This window comes from Pan troglodytes, chromosome 21 (assembly GCF_028858775.2).
Source record: "Pan troglodytes isolate AG18354 chromosome 21, NHGRI_mPanTro3-v2.0_pri, whole genome shotgun sequence".
In the NCBI taxonomy this organism is placed as follows: domain Eukaryota; kingdom Metazoa; phylum Chordata; class Mammalia; order Primates; family Hominidae; genus Pan; species Pan troglodytes.
Genome location: NC_072419.2, coordinates 53,506,207 through 53,532,954, shown reverse-complemented (window position 1 = coordinate 53,532,954; position 26,748 = coordinate 53,506,207). Strand labels below are relative to the sequence as shown.

General features: G+C 46.6%; 1 protein-coding gene across 50 annotated transcripts in view; it reads left to right on the top strand.

The window, feature by feature from the left end:
- Positions 1–26,748, top strand: part of ZMYND8 (zinc finger MYND-type containing 8) — a 160,047-nt gene that overhangs the window by 98,043 nt on the left and 35,256 nt on the right. For all 50 annotated transcript variants that reach the window (XM_054674533.2, XM_054674528.2, XM_063803056.1 and 47 more), the window contains 3 exons: positions 9,037–9,177; positions 21,868–22,020; positions 24,813–25,322. In XM_054674533.2, the coding sequence (XP_054530508.1) occupies positions 9,037–9,177; positions 21,868–22,020; positions 24,813–25,322 (804 nt within the window). The remainder of the gene's footprint in view (positions 1–9,036; positions 9,178–21,867; positions 22,021–24,812; positions 25,323–26,748) is intronic.

Sequence of the window (26,748 nt, the reverse complement as noted above, 5' to 3'; positions counted from 1 at the left end):
ATACCTGTTACACATCGTGTGCTTGTGTGTGCATATGGGTGTATAACACTTAACCCAAGGGGTACGGACTCTTCTGATACATAGTGCATGCTAGAGGTACTACAGCAGCTTGGGGCTACTTTAGTGCTACAATGATAAGCAGCTCTTTCATAAGGAAATACAATAGGGCAAATGCTAGCATGCACCATGTATCAGAAGAGTCAGTAGCTCTTGGGTAAGTTTTACACGCCCATGTTACCCATAAGTGTTACACACGGCTAATAGGTCATGAGCTCCCAAGACGCTGAGCTAGAGAGTTGTGCCTTTCTGAAAGAGACCAGGGACCTTTTCCTCCTGCTGGTTCTTGCCACATAGGAGTATGGGCTCTGTATTGAGAGATTTCTGGTTTTTCTTTCTTTTTTTTTTTCTTTTTAGACAGAGTCTCACTCTGTCGTCCAGGCTGGAGTACAGTGGTGCGATCTCGGCTCACTGCAAGCTCCACCTCCCGGGTTCACGCCATTCTCCTGCCTCAGCCTCCCGAGTAGCTGGGACTACAGGTGCCTGCCGCCACGCCCGGCTAATTTTTTGTATTTTTAGTAGAGACGGGGTTTTACCATGTTAGCCAAGATGGTCTCGATCTCCTGACCTTGTGATCTGCTCGCCTCTGCCTCCCAAAGTGCTGGGATTACAGGCGTGAGCCACTGCACCTGGCCGATTTCTGTTTTTTCAAGAGAACCCTCAAATTAAAAAAAATGGGAACTACTCCAGCTTTTTCTTTTTTCTTTTTCTTTTTTTTTTTTTTAAAGAGACAGGGTCCTCACTATGTTGCCCAGGCTGGTCTCAGACTCTTGGGCTTAAGCGATCCTCCCGCCTTAGCCTCCTGAGTAGCTGGGGCTACAGGCACGTACCACCACACCCAGCTATCAACTTTTATGTACTGGCTCACATTTTTAAATAAATAAAAGCTACATCACATTAAATGCACCTGTGAACTCCTTGGTTCATGGATCACCTGTTTGCAATGTCTGGTGTAGACTGTAGAATTTATTTTTTTAAAGCTTAACCTTGTATTCTTTTTTAATTTTTTATTTTTATACATTCAAAAAAACTTTTTTTTTTTTTGAGATGGAGTTTCACTCTTGTCTTCCAGGCTGGAGTGCAATGGTGCAATCTTGGCTCACTGTAAACTCTACCACCTGGGTTCAAGCGATTCTCCTGCCTCAGCCTCCCGAGTAGCTGGGATTTTTTTGTTTTTGTTTTTTAAGAGACAGGGTCACACTCTATCACTCAGGCTGGAGTTCAGTGGTGTGATCATGGGTCACTGTAGCCTTCAACTCTTGGGCTCAAGCAGTCCCCGCTGCCTCAGCCTCCTGAGTAGCTAGGAGTACAGGTGTGCGCCACCACACCTAGCTATACACCTAGTATAGATGATGTCTTGCTATGTTAGCCAGGCTAGTCTCAAACTCCTGGGCTCAAACCATCTGCCTGCCTCAGCCTCCCAAAATGCTGGGATAATAGGCATGAGGCACCATGCCTGGTCCATAGCCTTGTATTCTGAATATGTGTTTCTGTGTTAGTGAATAACCCTTCAAAACAGCATTTTTACCAACACATCCTGACCCATCCTAGACCATCTGGCCATGCTCTGCTCATCTGTGCATGGCACCATAGGAGTTGTGCAAGGTGCGGCACTTTGAACATACAGGTTGTTTCTGAGGTTTTATAACTGGAGGACATTTAGCGTGAATCATTCACTCTGCCTCTCCACCCCACCCAGAGTGCTGGGGTGCATGGGAGGGAAGGGGCATTTTTTTCCTAATTTAATTCCAAGGCTCATGTTTCCTACTGTAGTCAGAACAACCCTTCACGCAGGCTAGGATTTTGTAAATGTAGATAATAAATGATGTGTTTCAGCCCACACTTGTGAATTGTACATCAAAATATGAAATCTGGTTAAATTATTTGTGACTTCAGAGGCAATTAATTAGTTCTTTCTTTGGGCAAAATGTATGGCTTTATAAAAGGATTGGCATCTGTTTCAAAGTTTTAATTGAAACAAGCATTTCCAAGTCTTTTTGCTTTTGAAATGTCTGGAGTGATTCGAAGCAGGTTTTTCTCAACCTCAGGACCATTGACATTTAAGGCCAGATAATTCTGTATTGTGAGGCTGTTCTGTGCACCTAGGATGCTGAGCACCATCTCTGGCCTCCATGCCAGTACCACCCACACCCTCATGTATATTGACTTGGATTTTTTTGTGATCTGCTTAGTCATATCTGTTTTTTTATTTTTATTTATTTATTTTTTTTGAGATGGAGTCCCACTCTGTTGCCCAGGCTGGAGTGCAGTGGCGTGATCTCGGCTCACTGCAACCTCCGCCTCCCCGGTTTAAGCAGTTCTCTTGCCTTAGCCCCCCAAGTAGCTGGGATTACAGGCATGTGCCACCACACCTGGCTGGTTTTTTATTTTTAGTAGAGAGGGGTTTTGCCATGTTGGCCAGGCTGGTCTCGAACTCCTGACCTCAGGTGATCTGCCTGCCTTGGCCTCCCAAAGTGCTGGGATTACAGGTGTGAGCCACTGCGCCCGGCCTTGTCATATCTCTTCTTTGGATTGTTAATCACTCTTTTAGCAAGCACCTTGTGTTTAGTAGGTGTATAACATGGGGGAGATTGTTTGATATTTTTGTATGAAAAAGGTTTTATCTGGTTGTCATTGTTTCTTTTTCTTTCTTTCTTTTTTTTTTTTTTTGAGATGGAGTCTCTGTCACCCAGGCTGGAGTGTAGTGGTGTAATCTCGGCTCACTGCCACCTCCGCATCCCAGGTTCAGGCGATTCTCCTGCCTCAGCCTCTTGAACAGCTGGGGTTACAGGCGTGTACCACCACGCCTGACTACTTGTTGTATTTTTAGTAGAGACGGGGTTTCACCAGGGCCGGGCGCGGTGGCTCACACCTGTAATCCCAGCACTTTGGGCGGATCACGAGGTCAGGAGATCGAGACCATCCTGGCTAACACGGTGAAACACCGTCTCTATTAAAAATACAAAAAATTAGCCGGGCATGGTGGCGGGCGCCTGTAATCCCAGCTACTCGGGAGGCTGAGGCAGGAGAATGGCGTGAACCCGGGAGGCGGAGCCTGCAGTGAGCCGAGATCGCACCACTGCACTCCAGCCTGGGTGAGAGAGCGAGACTCTCTTCTGAAGAAAAAAAAAAAAAAGAGACGGGGTTTCACCATGTTGGCCAGGCTGGTCTCAAACTCCTGACCTCAAGTGATGCATCTGCCTCCGCCTCCCGAAGTGTTGGACCAGTCGAGACTCACCGTGACCGGCCTCGTCATTGTTTGTTTTTTGCTTATCATGACTACAGCAGTGAGAAGAGAAATGGAAACCTCCTTCTTCAATTATTTTATGCACTGCTCATTCAGTAAATGTATTAGGCACCTGATAAGCATCCAGAGGTATCCTGGATGCCTGCTGGCCAGCGCAGATCCTGCTCTTTCAGGGCCAATATTTTCAGGTCAAAAGGAAACAGTAGGCCAGAGACACTTGGGCCAGTTTAGGTGGCCAACAAGGGAGGCCTTCGAGGAGGTGATGTTTGAGCTGGGACCTGACCATGGAGGAATTCGAGCCAGTGTGATCTAGGGTGGGCGTGAAAGCCTTCCTTTGGGAACCTCAGGCACAAAGGCTTGAGGTGTGAACAGACTTGATCTTCCAGGGTGGCCCTCTGGTCACTGTGGCCGGACATTCCAGGAGGTAGAAAGGAAAGGTTGGGTTTGAGGTTGGAGAGGACGTTGGATTTTATTCTGGGGAATGAGGTGCCTCTGGATGTTTTTAGGTGATGGAGCAATATGCCCTCATTTCAGGGGTTCTGCCCTGGCTGCTGTGTGGAGAGTGCCCTGGAAGAAGGGTGCTGTGCACATGGTGGGGAGACCTGTGGGAAGTGCTTACGGGGTCTCCGTGGGAAATGATGGGCAGGGCAGTGTTGCCCAGTCTTTTAATTGCCCCCCCCGCCCCGGCCCTGAACCATTTTAGACATTTTCTTCCTATTTACTCCCCCTGAGATCTTTAAAAAAAATGAGGTCAAATTCACATAACATAAAATTTACCATTTTGAACAGATCAGTGGCATTTAGTGCATTCACAGTGCCGTGCAGCCACCACCTCTGTCTAGTTCTAAAACATTTCCGTCACTCCAAAATAAAACCCTGTACCCACTAAACAGCCACTCCCCGTCCCCCACAAACTTCCACCCCTACCTCTCACCCCACAGCCTGCCCCTAACAACCACCAATTTGTGTTCTGTTTGAACTGACTTTCCTATTCTGGGTATTTTGTTTCAGTGAAATGAAAGAACATGGGGCCTTTTGTGTCTGGCTTCTTTAACTTAGCATCATGTTTTCAAGTCAGCCACACTGCAGCATGTATCAGAACTTCATTCCTTTTATGACTCAGTAACGTTCTATTGTGGGATACCTCAGTTTGTCCATTGATGGACAGTCAGTTGTTTCTACCTCTTGCCTATTATGAATAGTGCTGCTGTGCACATTCGTATCCAAGGATTTGTTTGTGTACCTGTTTTCAATTTTGGATAGGTACTTACCTAAGAGTGAACTTTCATGAAATTTGAAAATATTGTAGATCTGTTTATGTACTGTCTATACACACCACACACACACACACACACACAGAGTGCTTTGTACATAAAAGGAATAGTAAGATAAGATTTTTTCACCCCCTAAAAATTATTTTTGCCCCGTTGGGGGCCATATGGTCCCTGTTGAGATGCATGGACTAGGGTGATAGTAGTGGAGGTGGAGATGAGTGCAGAGATTTGGGATATGTTTAGGAAGAGGAGTGCAGAGGCCTTCCTGAAGAGTTGGGTAAATTCAGGCATGAGAGCAAAGGAGAAATTAAGAATGGGCTGAGTGTAGTGGCTCAAACATCTGTAATCCCAGCACTTTGGGAGGCCTAGGTGGGTAGATCTCCTGAGGTCTGCAGTTCCAGATCAGCCTGGCCAACATGGTGAAACCCCCATCTCTACTAAAAATACAAAAATTAGCTGGGCGTGGTGGTGGGCGCCTATAATCCCAGCTGCTTGTGAGGCTGAGGCAGGAGAATCCGCTTGAACCCGGGAGGTGGAGGTTGCTGTGAGCTGAGATTGCACCATTGCACTGCAGCCTGGGCAACAAGAGTGAAACTCCATCTCTCTCCCCGCCCCCCTCCCCCCCAAAAACAAAAAGAATGATCCAGCAGTGTTTGGCCTTGAGCCACCAGGTGGGTGGCCGTGGCATTCATGACATTGGGAGGACAAGGCAGGTGTAGGGTGTTTCACAGACTGGGGAGTAGGATTGGTGGCACTAGGAGGTGGACATAGGAGACCTGTTTCTCAGGGAGATGCAGAGGAGGGTTTTGCAGCGTGAGGCTTGTGGGTTGCTAGTGACTCTCATGTATGTCCTTTTCCTGACTCCATGAAGCTTTGCAGTCCCAGATGCCTTAGGAGGATGGGCCCTGCCCTTCACTGGCTGGGTAGAGTGTGAACCAGACCCATCTCCATGGGAAACCAATGTTTTCCTGACACCCTTATTCTTGCCATATCCAAGTGCTATGCTTAAAACCATTTTTTAATATTTGGAACATACCTCTTAAATCTCAACACTTGTTTATTTATTAACAAAGGAAATAGATCTATCAAATTAAAGGCCTGTTCTAGTTATTAATTTTTTAGCACACATGAATGTATATACAGAATTATAAAAATAGGCTGGGCGTGATGGCTCACACCTGTAATCCCAGCACTTTGGGAGGCCGAGGTGGGTGGGTCACCTGAGGTCAGGAGTTCGAGATCAGCCTGGGCAACATGGCAAAACCCCGTCTCTACTAAAAATACAAAAAGATTAGTTGGGCATGGTGGCACATACCTGTAGCCCCAGCTACTCGGGAGGCTGAGGCAGGAGAATTGCTTGAACCTGGCAGGCAGAGGTTGCAGTGAGCTGAGATCACCCCACTGCATTCCAGCTTGGGCAACAGAGCAAGACTTTGTCTCAAAACAAACAAACAAACAAACAAACTTGACCTGTCGAGCAGGAAAATGGATTCACTTGGCTGTGTTCTACGTGCAACAGCATCTTTGCGTGTTTTTGTTTGTTTGTTCCTGCTACCCTTTAGGGTTGGATGTCCTTGTCAATGTTCTCTGCAGTCCCAAGCAGGGTATTTGATAGTATAGTAAGGCCCTCCCTGTTAGACCTTGCCAGTTTGCTTATAGGAATACAATTAGAGAAGCCCCGGTCTTTAATCCTCAAGGGGAATCTATTACACAGATATTTGAGCAGCTGCAAATTGCTTTTGGAATGAGGTAGAACATAAATGAATTAATAAGGTTAAAAATTCTAATGCTAAAGATTTTATTGGTAATACTTCCGTTAAAATGCCCATATATATATATATGTATTTTTTTTTTTTTTGGGACAGGGTCTCTCTCTGTGTCCCAGGCTGGAGTGCAGTGGCATGATCACGGTTCACTGCAGTCTTGACCTCCCAGGCTCAATGGATCCTCCCATCTCAGTCTCCCAAGTAGCTGAGACTACAGGCGTGTGCCACCATGCCCGGCTAAATTTTTTGTATTTTTAGTAGAGATGAGGTTTCGCCATGTTACCCAGGCTGGTCTCGAACTTCCGAGCTCAAGTGATCCTCCCACCTCAGCCTCCCAAGGTGCTGGGATTACAGGGGTGAACCACCGCACCTGGCCTATTCTTGTTTCTTCATGTAACAAACACTTCAGTTCTATGTCTTACAGTACCAGTGATAGGACTAGTAATAATATAGCAGCCCCCCCAGTGAAGGAATGTGTCATGCCACGTGCTAGGCCAATTCTATTAATTCTTGCAGTAAAACAGATTTATTGTGTTAAAAACTTAATTATAGGCTGGGCACAGTGACTCATGCCTGTAATCCCAGCACTTTGGGAGGCTGAGGCAGGTGGATCCCTTGAGGCCAGGAGTTCCAGACCAGCCTGGCCAACATGGTAAAACCCTGTCTCTACTAAAAATACAAAAAATAGCCGGGTGTGATAGCAGGAGCCTGAAGTTCTAAGCTATTTGGGAGGCTGAGGCAGGAGAATCGCTTGAATCCAGGAGGCAGAGGTTGCAGTGAGCCGAGATTGCACAACTGCACTCCAGCCTGGGTGACAGAGCGAGACTCCATCTCAAAAAAACAAAAGCAAAGAAAACTTATTTCTTAAAACAATTTCTAATATTTATTGAGCACTTGCTGGGCACCAATTGACATAGATCGACGACATTGATCCTCACTCCCTTCTCATTTCCGGATGAGGAAAAGGATTCCCAGCTGCATGCCTACTCCATCCCTATGCGGCGTGTCAGTTTCAGCACTTTTGACGTTTGGGGCCAGATAACTCTTTCTTGTGGGGGGCCGCTCTGTGCATGGCAGCAGATTTAGCAGCGTTTTGGTCTCTAGCTCCTAGATGCCAGTAGCAACCCCCCACTCTCCTAAAATGTCTGGATGCAATGCCCAGTGTGCCCTGGAGAGAAGAATTGCTCATAGCCGAGAATCAGTGGTTCAGAGGATAACCCCAAAGCCCTAGAGGTTAATGGGGAAATAGAAAATAAAACCACTCTAATAGCAAACAGTACTTACTGCATGCCAGGCACTGTTCAGATGATTGATTTAATCCTCACAGCAGCCTGATGAGATGTAGCTACTGTTATTGTCCCTTTGTATCATATTATTAGTGTCTCTCTTTGCTGCTGCCAGGAAGAGGGAGGCAGAGGTGCCAGTAACTGGCCCAGGGTTACACAGCAGGGCAACAGCTGAGCCGGGGCTTGAATCCACAGTGTCTGGCTTCTAATCCGTGCTTGAATCCAGGCCTCTTTACGTCTGGAGTCTTTCCCACTATATTAATTTAACAGTAATGCAGGCAGGTCCTGGCACCAGAGCTGCCTAGCTTCCTTGGATTCACCAGCCGAGTGGTATGTGAGTTTCAACACACTGAAGCCTTGTTCTGAGTTTTCTAATTTGTCAGATGAGGAAACTGAGGCAAGTGCTGCCCACATAAGTGTCCCAGCACTTTCGAAGCCCCTGGGGAGTCTCAGTTCCTAACTCCAATTTGCCATCCACAAATTTCTTTCCAGCACCAGACCAACTCAGAATGTTTCTTGCTCATCTTGGAAGAGTTGGCTGTCATTGTTGTCAGGGATGCCTTTAGTCCCAGCTGTTTTTAAATGGGCACAAGAGGCATTAACAGGACAGTCCCAGTACCATGGAGGGGCAAGGACAAAGGGGCAGGATTTGAAGGATCTTTAGGACGCTAGTTGGCCCCTATGAATGCTTGCTTTTTTAAACGTAAGTGGTTTATTGTCCTAACCCTGTGAAATGAGGGAGGGGAGAAGCAGGTCGTAGGTCATTTTAAGGTATTTTTAAAAGCCTTAGGCATAGGTACAGTTCTCTCTCCTCCTGTAAAAGTTTGAAATACAGTAAAGAAGGACATAATTTACCAACGTCTCCCTCACTCCATCTGGTACTGGGTTTGGCTTTACATAGCCTCAAGAACCTTTGAAATGGGAGCTGGAGATTTCCCAAGGGGCCAAGTTGGTCCCTGGCAGGTGCAGTGGCTGCGTGTGAGCTGGCCATGGTGTCTTTCCACAAACAGATGATACGCATTTGTAAGCCTGGCTCCCGTTCTCCGCATCTGGACCATGTGGGGGTTGGTTTAATCGCTATTTATGTTGAGATTTATATCCGTGAATGGGCCAAACCAATTTCAGTGGCAGCTTAGCCGATTTGTCTTACAGCTTTGTGCTTAATAGAGTAACTGGGGAGACCTTCTTCATTTGTGGCTTTAACGGTTTCACATCCGGTTAAAGCCCTTTGCTGAAAATAAATGGCCAACCTGCTATGCCCTACCCCACCCTATTCGTGATACTGTAGCAGCCTTGTTGAAATCAAACACAATTTCATAATCTCTCCATTCTCTCCCTACACCACACCTACACGTTTTACTTGTTTATTTGTAAACCTGTCTTTTAACAATGCCATACTTTTTCAGCTTCACCAGCCTCCACCAAGACGGGACAAGCAGGGAGTTTATCCGGCAGCCCAAAGCCCTTCTCTCCTCAACTGTCAGCTCCTATCACGACGAAAACGGACAAAACCTCCACCACCGGCAGCATCCTGAATCTTAACCTGGGTCAGTCAGAATTTTTGCCAGTATCTTTCTGTGGCAACTGTGGATATTTTTGCAAATGACGTATCCTCTTTTGTATGTGGTTCTTGAACCTTTAACTCTTTTCTCTATGCAAAAAATGCAAAAGTTTCAGTGGATGAAGGTGAGAAAAGATCTGTGAAAAGAATAAGTAAGGGATTTCCTGGGGCTTATTGACATACAAATTACTTTTTTTTTTTGAGATGGAGTTTCGCTCTTGTTGCCCAGGCTGGAGGGCAAGGGTGCGGTCTCGGCTCCCTGCAACCTCCGCCTCCTGGGTTGAAGCAATTCTCCTGCCTCAGCCTCCCGAGTAGCTAAGATTACAGGAGTATGCCACCACACCTGGCTAAGTTTTCTATTTTTAGTAGAGACAGAGTTTCACCATGTTGGCCAGGCTGGTCTCAAACCCCAGCCTCAGGTGATCCACCCACCTCTGCCTCCAAAAGTAATGGGATGACGGGCATAAACCACCATGCCTGGCCCAAAGTACTTTTATCCAGGCCAGTGTTTCCACCTCAGTTGTCCTTGACCACATTAACCCAGTTCTATTTGTAAATTATACCCATGGCACAGAAGCAAGTAGGAGGAATCAGTACTTACCTTTCCTATGTGCAGCATACTCTGATATTCCTTAATTCTCTTCTTCTAATTTTTACACTCTGGTCTTTATTCCCTGGATGATGATGATGATGATGGTGATGATGATGATGACGACGATAACTGTTTTTTTAGAGATGGGGTCTCACTCTGTCACCCAGGCTGGAGTGCAGTGGTGTAATCATAGTTCACTGCAACCTTGAACTCCTGGGCTCAAGCTATTTCCTGCCTCACCCTCCCTGAGTAGCTAGGACTACAGGCCTAGCTAGTTTTTAGCTACATACTCAGCTAATTTTTTGTAGCGATTGGGTCTTGCTATGTTGCCCAGGCTGGTCTTGAACTCTTGGCCTCAAGCAGTCCTCCCACCTTAGCCTCCCAAAGTGCTGAGATTACAGGCATAAGTCACTGCACCTGGCCCATTATTGATTCCTTATTATTATTATTTGTTTTGAGTTGGAGTTTCGCTCTTGCTGCCCAGGCTGCAATGCAATGGCGTGATCTTGGCTCACTGCAAACTTCTGCTTCCCAGGTTCAAGTGATTCTCCTGCCTGAGCCTCCAAGTAGCTGGGATTACAGGCATGCACCACCACGCCTGGCTAATTTTGTATTTTTAGTAGAGATGGGGTTTCTCCATGTTGGTCAGGCTGGTCTCGAACTCCCAACCTGAGGTGATCTGCCTGCCTCAGCCTCCCAAAATGCTGAGAGTACAGGCATGAGCCACTGTGCCCGGCTGCTATTGATTCATTATTGATTGATTCATTGCATCATCACCATTGATTTTTCTTGAACATCTCTTATGTGCTGTGCACTATTCTAGGCATGGAAATAGAGTGCAAAGCAAGTCAGCTAAGGACCTGCTTTTGTAGAGGCTGGGTTTTTAGAAAGATAGAGAAAATAATAAAGGCAAATAACAAGGCAGTTCACACCATGAGAGGCAGTTCACACCAAGATAGTTCACACCATGATGGGTGTCTGGAAGGTAACGTGATGAGGCAAGAGATGGGCAAGTTGCGAAGCAGACGTCACAGTTCACTTAGGTGGAGGGGTTAAACGGGGCCTCTTTGAGAGGCGATATTTGAGCTGAAGTTTACGTGACAAGAAAAATCAGCCATGCCAGTGTCAGGAGGAAAAAGATTCCAGAAGGAATAAGAGATTTTAAAGGCTCTAGGGTAAGGATTAAGTTGGTGTGCTATAGGAGTAACTGGGTGTGTTGTAGGATTAGCAAGGAGGCCAGGGTGGCTGCATCCCAGTGAGTGAGGGTGAGGCCAGTCCATGGAGTCGGAGACAGTACAGGGGCCTTGTAGACCCTGGTGTGGATGGAGGGTTCAGCGCAGGAGGGATGTGAATGGACTTCACATCTCAGAAGAAGCCCTCGGTGCTGTGTTTCAAATAGTCCATATCAGTCAACCATTCTCATCTGGGGGCAATTTTGTAACACTTCCCCACCCCCTGGCAATGTTTGGAGACATTTTTGGTTGTCACACCTGGGGTTGGGGTGCTCCTGGCACCTAATGGAGGGAGGCCAGGGAGATACCACCGAACATCCTACAAAATGTAGAACAGGCCCCCAACAGAGAATTTCTAGATTGTGTCAGTAATTGTGCTGACAGATCTGGGTATGGCAGGAGAAGCCAAGGGTCCAGTTTAGATTACGTAAATTTGAGCAGCTGTTAACACCCCTAGGTGAAGAGGTCAATAGGGCAGCTGGAGGCAGGAATTAGGGTGCCCTGTGGCCAGGTTCAGGCAGGAGGTGTAATTCTGGGAATCTTGACGTGTACGTGGGATTGGGTTAGGGTGGTAGTTCTCGAAATGACTTTGAGGGGGTGATGGGGACACTGCTGGCATCTAATGATTGGTGGCCAGAGTTGCACTAAACATGCCCCAGTGCATAGGACAGCCTCACTCAACAAAGACTCCAGCCCCATTGGCTTACTGAGGTTGCGAGTCAGGGGTAGAGCATTGAGCAGGAGTGAGGCCCCTGGGACATTGAGGATGTGGAGTTCTGGTTGAGGAGGAGAAGCAAGGGGTGGAGTAGCCACACCAGGGGAGTGTGTTGCCCTGGAGCCTCCAGTATGGGGGTTTCAGAAAGAGAGGGCGGCCGCCTGTGCCCAGTGACGCTTATGTGTGAATTCCATGCCTTTGGTGGTTGGCGCCCTCCAGGTCCATCTTGTCCTACAGTGCCATTTTCAGATGGAGAAACTGAGGGAGGTCTGGAGAGGAGGCATGGGGTGCCCAGGATCCCAGAGGCAGCAGGGCTGGAGCACAGCCTGGCTCCAATCCTGGCTCACCTGTGAGTACAGCCCTGATGTAATAGGATGGTCAGGGCAGTTGCTTTCGGGGCTCCCATTCAGACCAACCAGTTGGTTCCTCACTTGAGTGAAAAGGGACACACGTGCTTCCTTGGGAACATTCATTGTTCCCAAATCTGTGGTTTGCTTTCTCACACCCTCCTTCCACCTCCACACCCCGAAAAGAAATGCTGTTTGGAGGCGTTCTCACGGTGACATTTCCTCTCTGCCAGTCATGCTTGTCAAGAATAGCTCTTTGCTGAAACTGGGTGGTCATTGGGCTTCCTCGTGACACTGTGGGTCTTTCAGTTTGGCTTGATCTGTTGTGGGAGTGAAAGGTTTCTTCCTGTCGTGTGTCTTGGTGGGTGGGCATGGTGGTGGGTGGGCACCAGGGGAACCGAGGCCCTCTTGTGTCTCCCCTGGCAGCTCTTCCGGTTCAGGACACATTTCTTATCTTCGTCAGCAGGAACAAGAGCATTGGGAATGTGGGCGTTTTGTGGGCTGGGATTGCAATGACCTAACGGGAAGAGGATCAGCTAGGGACCGATGGAAGTGCCGTGGGTGGGGAGGAGATCAGAACAAGCAGGGCAATGTTAAGGAATTCTCCAGTGACTGCCCAGGGACTGAACAAATGCTTTATAGGGCTTGATTCTGTCTGTCAGCCGTGGAACGACTTTCCGCAGACAGGGACAATGAAAGGGAGCACCCTGGATAATGATGAGGTTATTGTAGCTAACAAAACAGGATTTCCTTAAAAAATATATCAGAAAAGGCAGAATTACAGAGATGGGGAACAGATGAGTGATAGCTGGGGGTTGGAGTGCAGGAGGGTTTGCCTACACATTGGGAGGGAACTCTTCGGGAGATGGACCTGCTCTGTGTTTTGGTTGTGGTGGTGGTTACAGGAATCTATGCAGGTGTTACGACTCATAGGACTGTATTCTCCCAAAAGTGATTTTTGCTGTCTGTAAATTAAAACTTTTTAAAAATTACAACAACCTTTAAAGTAGGTAATATCTCTGTTTCACAGAAGTGTAAACTGGGGCACAGAGAAGCAAGTTACCTACCCAAGGATCCACCATGGTTTGTGGTAGAGTTTGGCCTTCAGGCCCAGGCCTGTCTGCTGCAAAACTTGAGCTCTTAGCTGAGATACCTGAATGTCTCCTGTGCCTATTGGATACGTCAGCTTTTTTGGGGGTCAGGGGGTAAGGTGAAGTTTTGAAATTTGTAAAGGATGTGGCTCTTGCCAGCTTAACCCATATTGTCGGACTGAATTGTCAAGAAAAACAGAACTCTAGATTATTACAGGAACTCTCCTAGTTTTTAAAAGCTGACAATCAATTTCATTAAAAACAAAAACTGGCTAGGCTTGGTGGCTTATGTCTGTAATTCTCGCACGTTGGGAGGCTGAGGCAGGAGGATTGCTTGAGCCCAGGAGTTCAAGGTTGCAGTGAGCTATGATTGCATCACTGCACTCCAGCCTGGGTGAGAGAGTGAGACCCTGTGGTACAAAAACAAAAACAAAACCCCAAAACTCTATTTGGGCCAGACAAACACATACAACCAACAATACAAAAATAGTCCATAGGTTGTCAGTTTTTATTTATACTATACTGTAATTATATTATACTGTTACACTATAATTAAGAATATATGGTATATAAGTATATGGCATTTTAGTATATGTATGTGTGTATATGGTATATGTATGTATATTGGGTATATGGTATGAGTATATGTATGTGTGTATATGGTATGAGAGTATATGGGTATATTGGGTATATTTGAGTATATGTATGTGTGTATGGTATATGATGAGTATATGGTATATGGGTATGTGTGTATATTGGGTATATGTGAGTATATGTATGTGTGTGTATGGTATATAAGTATGTATGTGTGTGTTGTATTTGCATGTGTGTATATGGTGAGCATATAGTATATGGGTATATATTTGTGTGTGTATGGCATATGAGTATATGGTAAATGTGTATATGCTATGTGAGTGTATGGTATTTGTGTGTATGTATGTGTGTATATGGTGAGTGTATGTGTATTTGTGTATATGGCATATGAGTATATGTATATGTGTAATGAGTATATGGTATTTGTGTGTGTGTATGGTATATGACTATATGGTATAAGATGGGAAGGTTTGTACAGAGACCTGGTTCTTGCCCAGGTTGCTAATTCACTGTTTCCCCTCATTTGCTGTCTGGGGCCTCTCCTCTCCTCACTAAAAAACAAGGAGCTGAGCCCAGTGGATTATTACGAGCCCCCTGTATGACTCAGCAGTGATTATAAATAAGTCATAAATAGGAATGAGTTTCTGAGACTAGAAGAGAAGAGGTGGGCCCGGTCCTTTTCTTCTTCCAGACTCCTGTTTGCTTTCTCTGATGATCCCATCTCCTCTTATTTCACAGAGGGTGTTTACTTTGAGCTGAAGAAACTCAGCAGTCAGTAGTCCTGTTAGTGACAGAAATGCGCCTTGATGCTCTGTTGAAAATGCAGGCAGGGCCAGGGAACATCGTCACACCCTGAGACTTTTGTTTATTTCTCCACTGTTAATGACAGGAGGCATCCTTTCTTTTTGTGCATAAAGCGGTATCTTGGAAGTCGGGCTTTCTTTGAGAGCATACATGGAGTGCCTGGTCCCAGATTTTTCAGATGTTGTCTTGATTTTCTTTAGAGTGAATGAGGTGGGGAAGATCTCTGTTTGGCTTTGACTGAAAGATAGTGTCTGCCAGGGTCTCTCTCTCTTTTTTTTGAGATGGAGTCTTGCTCTGTCGCCCACGCTGGAGTGCAGTGGCGCGATCTCGGCTCACTGTAAGCTCCGCCTCCCGGGTTCACACCATTCTCCTGCCTCAGCCTCCCAAGTAGCTGGGACTACAGGTGCCCGCCACCATGCCTGGCTAATTTTTTGTATTTTTTAGTAGAGACAGGGTTTCACCGTGTTAGCCAGGATGGTCTCAATCTCCTGACCTTGTGATCCACTCGCCTTGGCCTCCCAGAGTGCTGGGATTACAGGCGTGAGTCACTGTGCCCGGCCTCTCTTTTTTAAAAGAATAATATAGAGACAGGGTCTCGCTATGTTTCCCAGGCTGGTCTCAAACTTCTGGCCTCAAGCAATCCTCCTGCCTCAGCCTCCCAAAGTGCTGGGATTACAGGCATGAGCCACCATGCCTGGCCAGCTAGGGTCTCTTGTCTAAGTGATATTGCTCCCTTGAAGGAACTGCCATTTTGTAGTTCCTGGAAGTCCATCCATTGTAGTTTGCATTCAGCTTTAGAACAAAAATCTGTCTTTTTTTTTTTTGAGACAGAGCTTTGCTCTTGTTGCCCAGGCTGGAGTGCAATAGTACAATCTCGGCTCTCTGCAACCTCCACCTCCTGGGTTCGGGTGATTCTCCTGCCTCAGCCTCCCAAGCAGCTGAGATAACAGGCATACGCCACCATGCCCGGCTAATTTTTTGTATTTAGTAGAGATGGGGTTTCACCATGTTGGCCAGGCTGGTCTCGAACTCCTGACCTCAGTATATGGTGTATGTATATATATACACACATACTGAGTATATGTATATGGTATATATATATATATATATACTGAGTATATGTATATGGTATATATATATACTGAGTATATGTATATGGTATATATATATATACACTGAGTATATGTATATGGTGTGTATCTATATCCACCATATGCATATGTATATGTATATGGTGGATATATATATTTATATCTCCACCTCGGCTTCCCAAAGTGTTGGGATTACAGGTGTGAGCTACCACACCCGGCCCTGTCTCTCTTTTTTTAAATGGAAAAAGAAGTTCTTAAATTTTTCTTTTATAGAGTTTGTTTTTATAAGTAATGAGTACATATGGTAACAAAAATTTCAAAGCACAGAAGGACATTTCATGAAAGGCCAGCGTGTCTATAACCTCCAACCACCTGTCTCTATACCCCTCTTCCTGCACATCACCACTGTTGCAAGTTTTTAGTTTCTAGAGCCCTTCTAGATATATAGCATGAGTTCTGAGTGATTTTTGTCTCCCAGGTGACATTTGGCAGTGTCTGGAGATATTTTTATGTTTTATTTATTTTTTTGAGATGGAGCGTCACTCTGTTTGCCCAGGCTGGTGTGCAGTGGCACAATCTGGTTCCCCGCAACCTTTGCCTGACTCCGCCTCCTGAGTAGCTGGGATTACAGGCGCGTGCCACTACGTCCGGCTAATTTTTGTATTTTTAGTAGAGATGGGGTTTTAGTAGAGACGGGGTTTCACCATGTTGGCCAGGCTTGTCTCAAACTCCTGACCTCGAGTGATCTGCCCACCTCAGCCTCCCAAAATGCTGGGATTACAGGCATGAGCCACTGCGCCTGGCCTGGAGATATTTTTATTGTCACAACCGGTATGTAGGTGCTAATAGCATCTAGGGGGTAGAGGCCAGGGTGCTGCTGAACATCCTACAACACACGGGACAGCCCCTCCACCCCACCCCACCCCCACCACAAAGACTTATCCAGGACCCAAATATCAATAGTGCCACTGTTGAGAAACCCTGAGAATATATAGTATTCCCAGCGATTTTCCATTTCCTTCTTGGCTCCCCTACAGCAGTGCTAAGGTGCTCCACCAGTCTTTGCTTTTTCATGAAACAGGTTGGCTTTTCATATCAACACACAGAAATCGGCCTTCATTTCATTTTAGCAGCTGTATTTAATTCCATTTAAAGGTAAACTGTAACATTTATTCAGGCGCCTTACTTACTGACGCTACGCTTTTTTCCATTTTTGCTATTGAAGACAACTGCAATGAAGAACCCTTTTGCCCACGTGGGAGGGTAATCCATAGGATAAATTCCTAGAAGTGGAATTGAGCATCAGAGGCCACATGCGGCGACATTTTGAGAGGTATCGCCCAACTGCCCTCTAAAGAGGTGGTTCTGATTTATGCTCCCTCCAGAAATGTAAGATCGTGCCTTTTTCTCTAGCGTGAGTATTTTTCATCCCTGGTTTCCATTTATAGCCTAAGCTGTCTTCATATCAGCTGAAAAGTTCAAAATGTTGGCAGCAAGGGTGGATTCTGAAGATATTCCCGATATAGAAGGGCAGGGGTGGAAGAAGTCCCAATAAGCTACATGAGCTAAATGAGAAAGTGAAGCTCTTTTCTCTCTGCGGAGGAGGGGAGAGTCAAATGCAGCTGCAGGTTTGGATAAAGATCATTACATTTGGCTAAACTCCTGAAGGTCAGCTTCCAGGGCCTGGGCCCAGCCCCTAGCCATTTGGTGGTTTATTCTAACAAGAATAAACATAACAGCAGCTTACTGACCAGAGAAACCTTAGTTTGTAAAATGAGGGAATTTACCTTCTTTGCATTTTTCTTGATTATGAACATTCCAGTGCTCAGTCTTTTTAGGCTAAAGTTAATGGGTCGCATTTACTGTAGGCATACGTGTAGACACGCAGGTGCACACACAGAGCTCAGTTATTCAGGTGAGGTCTAGGTCTCTTTTTATGGACCCTAAGGTTTAGAAAGGTTGTCCTGTTAACACACACAGGAGTTAAGGCAAATAGTGAGTTTTCTTTACTCACATAGAAGATTGGTCTGATACAGGGGTTCTCAGCCTTAGCTGCCAATTAGGATCACCTGGCAAGTTTATTGTTGGTGTGGTTTTTTTTTTTTTTTTTTGAGATGGAGTCTCATTCTGTTGCCCAGGCTGGAGTGCAGTGGTGTGATCTCAGCTCACTGCAGGCTCCTCCTCCTGGGTTCAAGTGATTCTCTTGCCTCAGCCTCCGAAGCAGCTGGGATTACAGGCAGGTGCCATCATGCCTGGCTAATTTTTGTATATTTAGTAGAGATGGCATTTCACCATGTTGGTCAGGTTGGTCTTGAACTCCTGACCTCAGGTGCTCCACCTGCTTTGGCCTCCTAAACTGCTGGGGTTACAGACATGAGCCACTGCGCTCGACCTCCTGGCAAGTTTGTAAAAGGCTGATGCCCAGGCCTTCCCCTCAGCCAATTGAGTCAGAGTCTCTGAGGATGGGGCTCAGGCCTCAGGATTTTCTAAAACTTTACAGGCAATTTTGGTGTGCAGCCAGGGTTGGCAGTCACTGGACTAGTATAGAAGATGGCAGATTTTACGGCTTTCAGGCCAAATCTGGCCCCCACCTGTGTTTGCAAATAAAGTTTACTGGAACACATCCACACCCATCTGTTTATGTAGTGTTCATGACTGCTTTTGCAACAGAGCCTGTATGGCCTGCAAAGCCTGAAATATTTACTCTCTGGGCTTTTATTTTATTTTTTGAGATAAGGTCTGGCTCTTTTGCCCAGTCTGGAGTGCAGTGGCCTGATCTCGGCTCACTGCAACCTCTGCCTCCTGGGCTCAAGCGATCCTCCCACCTTAGCCTCCTGAGTAGCTGGGATTACAGGCGTGTGCCACCATGCCTGGCTAATTTTCATATTTTTAGTAGAGACAGGGTTTCACGATGTTGCCCAGGCTGGTCTCAAATGTGAGCTCAAGGGAACTGCCCATCTCAGCCTCCCAATTGCAGGGATTACAAGTGTGAGCCACTGTTCCCGGTCCTCTCCAGGCTTTTACAAAGAAAGTTTGTTGGTCTCTTTTGTAAATTTTTTCGTTAACTGTGTATTCTAGTAGTATATAGGAATATTGAGGACACTGATGAATGTGTCACTTGGGTAGCCATGGAGAGTATTTTTGTGAGTATACGTTTCCATCTTTATTCTTGAAAAGGCTGGCTTTTCCCTCTGGAATCTAGCATGCTTCTTCATTTCTGAAAGTGGAAATTCCGAGGGAGGCCTCAAATCCCTCCCCCTTTGCTGTCACATTTGCATGCAACTCAGCTGTTAAGTCCTTGAGTCCTGCCTACTGGAACTCTTTAATCTGGGCTTTTTTTTTTTTTTTTTTTTTTTTGAGACAGAGTCTTGCTCTGTCGCCCAGGCTGGAGTGTAGTGGTGCGATCTCGCTCACTGCAACCTTCGCCTCCTGGGTTCAAGTGTTCTCCTGCCTCAGCCTCCTGAGTACCGGGGATTACAGGCACCCACCACCATGCCTGGCTAATTTTTTTATTTTTAGTAGAGACGGGATTTCACCATGTTAGCCAGGCGGATCTTGAACCCCCGACCTCAAGTGATCCTCCCGCCTTGGCCTTCCACAGTGCTGGATTACAGGCGTGAGCTCCTGCGCCCGGCATTTCTCTTTTCTTTCTTTCTTTCTTTTTTTTAAATAAACTTTTAATTTAAAAGTAAACTTTAATGTCAAAAATGCAAACTCGGGGAGGGCAGAAAGATCACACACAAAGCTGCCACTTTACACCTGGAGGCTTGCATGGCGGCCAGACAGAGGTGCTCCTCACTTCCCAGATGGTGCGGGGCGGGGCAGAGGCGCTCCTCACTTCCCAGACGGTGCGGCGGCCAGGCAGAGGTGCACTCCTTGCTTCCCAGATGGTGGGGCGACTGGGCAGAGGCGCTCCTCCCTTTTCTTTTAGTGTTCCCCATTCCTTATTTTTTAAATTATTTTACCCTATAATTTCTCTTTGTTAAGCTACTTCAGATTTCTTGCCGGACAGAGACAGGTATAAAGAGTTTTCTAGTTCTTTGTCCAGTAAATTTTTTTTTTTTTTTTGGAGACAGGATCTTGCTCACCCAGGCTGGAGTGCAGTGACGCAATCATGGCTCACTGCAGCCTCAAACTCCTGGGCTCAAGCAGTCCTCCTACCTCGGCCTCCCAAGTAGCTAGGTTTACAGGCGTGCACCACTAAGCCCAGCTACTTTTTGTATTTTTTGTAGAGATGGGGGTCTTGCTATGTTGCCCAGCCTGGTCTCGAACTCCTGGCCTCAAGCAATCCTCCTGCCTCTGCCTCCCAAAGTGCTGGGAGAGGTGTGAATCACTGTGCCCGGCCCCACTGCAGTAAATTTGTACATTCTTCACCCTCTCAGAGGTGGCTGTGTGAATGTCTGCAGTCCTGTCTCTAGTAGCCTGTCTTTAAAGCCCTGATAAGTGCACACACACATGCATGCACACAGATACTGTTTTTGGTATTTTTCTTGAATTACAGGGATAGTGTCTCTGCTTGCTTTGAGCACTCACTTCTGGAATCTCCCTGGGTCTGGGAGGGGCAGTCTGTAAGTGTGATTTAGGAAAAGACCCATCTCTTCCCTCCATTTTTTTTCTTCAAAAAAAAAAGTCTTGCTCTGTCTCCCAGTCTAGAGTGCAGTGGCATGATCATAGCTCAGTACAGCCACTAACTCCTGGCTCAAGCCATTCTCCTGCCTCAGCCTCCTGAGTAGCTGGGACTACAGGTGCATTCCACCACACCTGGCTGGGAAAAGACCCCTTTCTAATCTTATCCTGGGGGCTGATAAAATTAAGTTGGAGCAATTTATTGCTTCTGGTCACCTGTGAGTGGATTGGGTGGGGCTTTTGGGAGGCTGCTTCTAGTTACTTTGAAGGAGCTGATTTCTGGGTATGCAGTGTTTGAGAACTCTCCCTTACTGCGTGAACAGGAAAGTGGTTGGGTCAGGCCAAAGGAAAAAGGTAGGAGAGAGTGATGGCTTTAAACAGTGCTTCCAGCCCAGCTCTCAGACTAGATTCTGGGGCCTCTTTCACAGCCCAATGAACGGAGGTGGCCTGAGGTGTGGAGGGAGCAGGGGAGATGAAGCACGAAGTCCAGGGAGCAACCTGATAGCTGTTGGGAACAGGCTCAGAGGTGGCTTCTCCTCTTTGTGGGTTGATTGGATTCCACCTGCTTTCTGACTTATTTTTTGGGATCGGCCGGAGTAGGACAGATGCCCCACACTCGCTTTGGGTGGGTTGGAGGGGATGCCAGAGGGTGGCAGGCACAGTGGAGGACAGTAGGCCCCACCTGCAGAGTTGCTTGTTGCTTTCTGGACCTTTGCAGCCACTGAAACTCTTAATATTTTGGGGGCGCTGGAGTCGGTGGGAGAGGAATCCAAGAAATGTAAGCTCACTGACTTTGGAATCCGTCCTGCTGGTCCTACAAAGAGCCCTCGAAGAAGTGAGGGGACAGGACCTCCGGCCTGAGTCACCCCACAGAGGCCTCTGCCTGGGAACTAGGCTGAGGACCTTGGACTCTTACTTGAGTGAGACCTGTTAGACAGAGGTTGAGTATCCAGGGCTAATCTGTTCCCCTTGCCTCACATAGATGCTGTGAGCCACAACACACTGGCTGGAAGATCTGCCTATCTTATATTCCCTGCCCTTTCTAGTTTCCACCCCAGACTAGGTCCAGTGAGAATGAAAAATGAAGCCTCTGTGGCAAATAGGCATTTAGGGCCCCCAATTATCAGGGTGTTTTCGAGGGGGTCGCCATCTTTCTTGGATACAAGTCCTCTTCAATCTGGACCTGAAGTTACAAGTACACCTTGACCAGGCTCAGTGTTGCTTTGTTCACTGAAATTGAGATTGAATATCTGCCCATAATCTTTGTCTTTGGAGGGTCCCTAATGATGTTGACTTTCACACACTGAGCCATCTGGCTGGGATTGTCCATTTTAAATATTGAAAGTCACCCAGACGATTGTTCAGTGGACTGTTTAAACCTGCCAAACGTGTTCATGTGGGCCATTATCTTCATGTCACCCCATTTGGTTGAGCAGATGATATTGTTGGGATGAATGACAAAAAAAGTATCTCCCCCTCCCCCATGTTCTAAAATGTGTGTTTTGCTCTGACTTTGCAAGGACGAAGCTCCGTGATGAGGATGGTGTGTGCCTGATCTTACGAGGGTGTGATGGTTTCTTTCAGATCGAAGCAAAGCTGAGATGGATTTGAAGGAGCTGAGCGAGTCGGTCCAGCAACAGTCCACCCCTGTTCCTCTCATCTCTCCCAAGCGCCAGATTCGTAGCAGGTTCCAGCTGAATCTTGACAAGACCATAGAGAGTTGCAAAGCACAATTAGGTATATCTTTGGTTTTGTTTTGTTTTTTTTTCCAGCAGTATCACTGTTATCATTACTGGTAGGGATACCACCTGGATGAAATCAAGGATTGATTACTGGATGAATCCTGGCTGCTTTTAGCAGCTGCTTTAACTTTCAACTATTTGCTCAGCTAAAATATATTTCCACTCATGGCAAAGGACTTCAGACTTGCTAGTTAATTCAGGGCTTTTTGAACTCATCAGTTTATTCTTTGGTGAAAGCAGTCTGGAAACTCGAGATACAGGTTTGAATCATCAAGGTTTGCAAGCAGAATGAGGATCCTCTGAGTTTGCCTCTGCTCTCCTTCTCAGTACGCATCAGTGTCTCCACACGAGTAGTGAGTGTGTTCTGCAGGTGTCCGACACGAAACCCTTTCCCTCCAGACTGGTCTCCTCCCTACCGGGCAAACCCTGCTTCTGTAGCTGTTGCCTTTCTTCCTCTTCCCTGTGCTGCCTGCCTTCACACTGCCTACCTGAATCCTGCCTTCTGTGAGGCTGAGCTCAGATCTCACCTCCTCCAGGAAGTCTCCCCTGACTGCCCTCCCCATCTGCCCTCCTCCTTTGGTACTTTATTGCTCGGAAGTAGCAATGGTCCCTTTGTGTGGGGGTGTCCCTCCCAATCTAGACTGGAAGCTCCTTGAGGGCAGGGAGGCCGTTTTATGAGGATTTGCCTTCTCTATGGTACTTGGTCTGTGCACATGGTAGATGCTCTGGAATGTTTGTTGAATAAGTAAGTAAAGCTAGGAGGGCATTTGTAAAGAAGTGGGGGATGGCTGGGCCTCTGGAGAGCAAGCTCCTCTGAGTGTCAGTGGGTGCTCTGCATCTTCAGGTGAGAAAGCAGCTAGAGTTAGGGACCCATCTGGGGCTATCCAGAGGACAACAGTTCCCATTGGGTTGCCTGTTTGGTGAGGACATTGGGTGGCATGGGTGAAATTTGGCATGCCATTTAAATAATCCTCTTGGGTCCTTCCATGCAGCTGGCCCAACTCTTGATTTGTTTTTATTGCTAATAAGAATTTTATTATTTCCATTTACTGAGTGTTTCCTTGGACACTATGCTAAGCACTGCATATAGATTGTCTTGGGAGGTTGATACTTTTATCAGTCCCATTTTGCGGATAGAGAAACTGAGGCTCAGAGAGATAAATAACTTGTTCAGGGTCACACCAGTAATAAAAACAGAAAAGCAGGATTTGAATTCATGTCCTTTGGACTGCAGTACCCAAGCTTTTCCTATCACATATGTGCTTACACTTTTCCTTCTTGTTTCCAATCATTACCTACCAGTAGCACAAGCCTAGGATCCCAGAATTATACCAGATCTGGGTGTTTGTATTTTGGCTTGTGTTCTTCCTGTGTTGCCCTGGCTAGCCTTGAACTCCTGGGTTCAAGCAGTTCTTCTGCCTCAGCCTCCTGAGTAGCTGGGACCACAGGTGTGCACCACCATGCCTGGCTCGACTTGTGTTTTTGATTGAGCCCTGGTGGAGGCAGATACATTCCCCAATGATCCTGCTGATCCCCCATGCCCCGGGCTGTTCATGGCTCTGGTATTTTTGCAGGTTTCTTTTTGGTGTATACAGGTCGGACAGTGGCACCATTCACAGTGGCCATTGCTCTAGATTGAAGAGATTGCACAGACTTGATTGGGTTTTCTTTCCTCTTTCTAAAAGTTTAGGATATAGTATTATTATCTACAGTATGATGGCATAACTGTAGATATGGTTGGGAGCAGGAGCCGTAAATGGGTTAAATGGAACTATTGTTAGAAATGTGCTTCTGCCCATTTTTGTTTGTGTGTATGAAACACCTGCTAGTTTGTGCTTCTTCCTTTTGAAAGAGACAGAAGTATGTGACTTCTCTCCTGACTCCTTTACCAGTGGAAGAGCAATGCACACCAAGTGGCAGTTGACTTTCCACGAGTGCAGGGAACAACAGGGAGGGCTGGGCACCCAGGTCACCTGGAGACAAGTGTGTCCCCCGCCTAGAGGAGCCAGTGGCTTTCCTGTTCCAGCCAATGCCTGGCAGGCTGGTGACCCAGAGCGGCTAGATTTTCCGCTCTTTCATCAGAAGCCCCTGCTTTGATTTCTATATGAAATTTCCTGATTTGTGAGTTGGACAACACATTTATAAATTAAAAGCAGACAAGATACCCTGTCGGCCAAACCAGTGCCTCTCGCATGAAACATGTCTGCAAGCTAGATGTGGCTTGTGGGCTGTTTGCAACCTCTGCTTTAAGGCTTTGGCTTATTTTCTTTGGCCTAGACACAAAGGATCAAGAACTTTAACGCTTTGGAAACCCAAGGGAAGAGTGTTGGTGGGGAGCCAGGAACCCGGGGTTCTGGCCTGGCCTCTGTCTTGTGTCCTAGGGCAGGTGATATCCCTGGGCCTCTGTTTTCTAATCTGTAAATTGGATCAGTTTGAACAGCTTGTCCCTGCTGTTCCCTTCCAGCCCTCTTCATTCTCAATAATCCCAATTAGTTATCAACGTTGCAAAAATTTGGCACCACATGTTTAGTGCCATATAAATTTAAAATCTCCGTTGGTAGGTCCTGTGTCTCCTAACAACCAAAACCCTCTCCCAAGGCAAGTACCACTTGGCAGCCGTAGCCAGTTGCCACTTGAGATTATTACTGGCCCCATTTAGGCCAATGTGATGCGATTTGAAACGTGCTTTTCTTATTCCAGCATTTGGTGTGGAAAAATGTTTGCATTTTTCGTCCTGCTCTTTATTTTGTGACTACGCCACATGCTGGGTTTTCTTTTTGAATTTAGGCATAAATGAAATCTCGGAAGATGTCTATACGGCCGTAGAGCACAGCGATTCGGAGGATTCTGAGAAGTCAGATAGTAGCGACAGTGAGTATATCAGTGATGATGAGCAGAAGTCTAAGAACGAGCCAGAAGACACAGAGGACAAAGAAGGTTGTCGGATGGACAAAGAGCCATCTGCTGTTAAAAAAAAGCCCAAGCCTACAAACCCAGTGGAGATTAAAGAGGAGCTGAAAAGCACGTCACCAGCCAGCGAGAAGGCAGACCCTGGAGCAGTCAAGGACAAGGCCAGCCCTGAGCCTGAGAAGGACTTTTCCGAAAAGGCAAAACCTTCACCTCACCCCATAAAGGATAAACTGAAGGGAAAAGATGAGACGGATTCCCCAACAGTCCATTTGGGCCTGGACTCTGATTCAGAGAGCGAACTTGTCATAGATTTAGGAGAAGACCATTCTGGGCGGGAGGGTCGAAAAAATAAGAAGGAACCCAAAGAACCGTCTCCCAAACAGGATGGTAAGTGACTGTATCTGTTTCCAGTTTTCTTAATTTGGTTTAGAATCCTACCTCGTACACTTACTATCAAAAGTTATGTGACCCTTAAAGAAACAAATGAGAAGTTATGTGACCCTCTACCACATTGAGAGAGAGGCACAGTGAAGCTGTGTTTGGTTGAAGGTTGCCCAGCTAGTCATAGAACAGGACCTGGACTCAGACACGGGCCTGCCTACCTTTAACCTGCTCGGTATCCAGTATGATTGATTTTGAGTACAGAAAGAGAAGTCTGTTAGAAAATGATGGTTACTTTTAGTGACCAAGTCATTTTTAGTCTGAGCAGCTTCTTTTCCAATATGCTCATTTATTTCCCCAAAGTGTTTGTTAACATTTGGATCTTGTCAAATGGTCCTTCAGTGCTGCATTCCACAGACATCTCATTCTCTTTTGACAAGTCTCAAACGGTTAGGAGTGTTCATTTCAAGCTGGGCATGGTGGCTCACGCCTGTAATCCCAGCACTTGGGGAGGCCGAGGAGGGTGGATCATTTGAGGTCAGGAGTTCAAAACCAGCTTGACCTACATAGTGAAACCCTGTCTCTACTAAAATACAAAAATTAGCGGGGCGTGGTAGCAGGCGCCTGTAATCCCAGCTACTCGTGAGGCCGAGGCAGGATAATCGCTTGAACCCAGGAGGCGGAGGTTGCAGTGAGCTGAGATTGCGCCACTGCACTCCAGTCTGGGTGGCAGAGCAAGACTCCCTCTCTAAAAAAAAAGCAGTGTTCATTTCAAAGGTTTTGATGATTTCAGCTTTGCTTTCCTCCCCTCATGCCACCTAGGCATCTCCAAGTATATTTTCTTACAGTAGTAGGACAGTATTTGGGTGATTGGTGCCAGAATACTGAGTGCTTCTTAGGGCACTAGAAAATGGAGTATGGTGGATATGTGTATTGGCTTTTTTGGGGACGGGGGGCGGACAGAATTTGGCTCTTGTCGCCCAGGCTGGAGTACAATGGTACAATCTCGGCTGACTGCAACCTCCGCCTCCCGGGTTCAAGTGATTCTCCTCCCTCAGCCTCCCAAGTAACTGGGATTACAGGCACCTGCCACCACGCCTGGCTAATTTTTGTATTTTTAGTAGAAACAGGGTTTCACCATGTTGGCCAGGCTGGTCTCAAACTCCTGACCTCAGGTGAGCCACCCAGCTCGGCCTCCTAAAGTGCTGGGATTACAGGCATGAGCTACTGCGTCTGGCCTTACTGGCTTTTAATCTTATTTGCATTTAACTTAGCCCAGAGTTTCACAACCTTGCACTTCTGACAGTTTTCCCTGGATAATTCTTAGTCCTGTGTATTGGAGGATGTTTTCCAGCATCCCTGGCCTCTACCAGCCAGATGGCAACCTTACCTGCTCAGTTGTGGCAGTCACAAATGTGGCAATCAAATATTG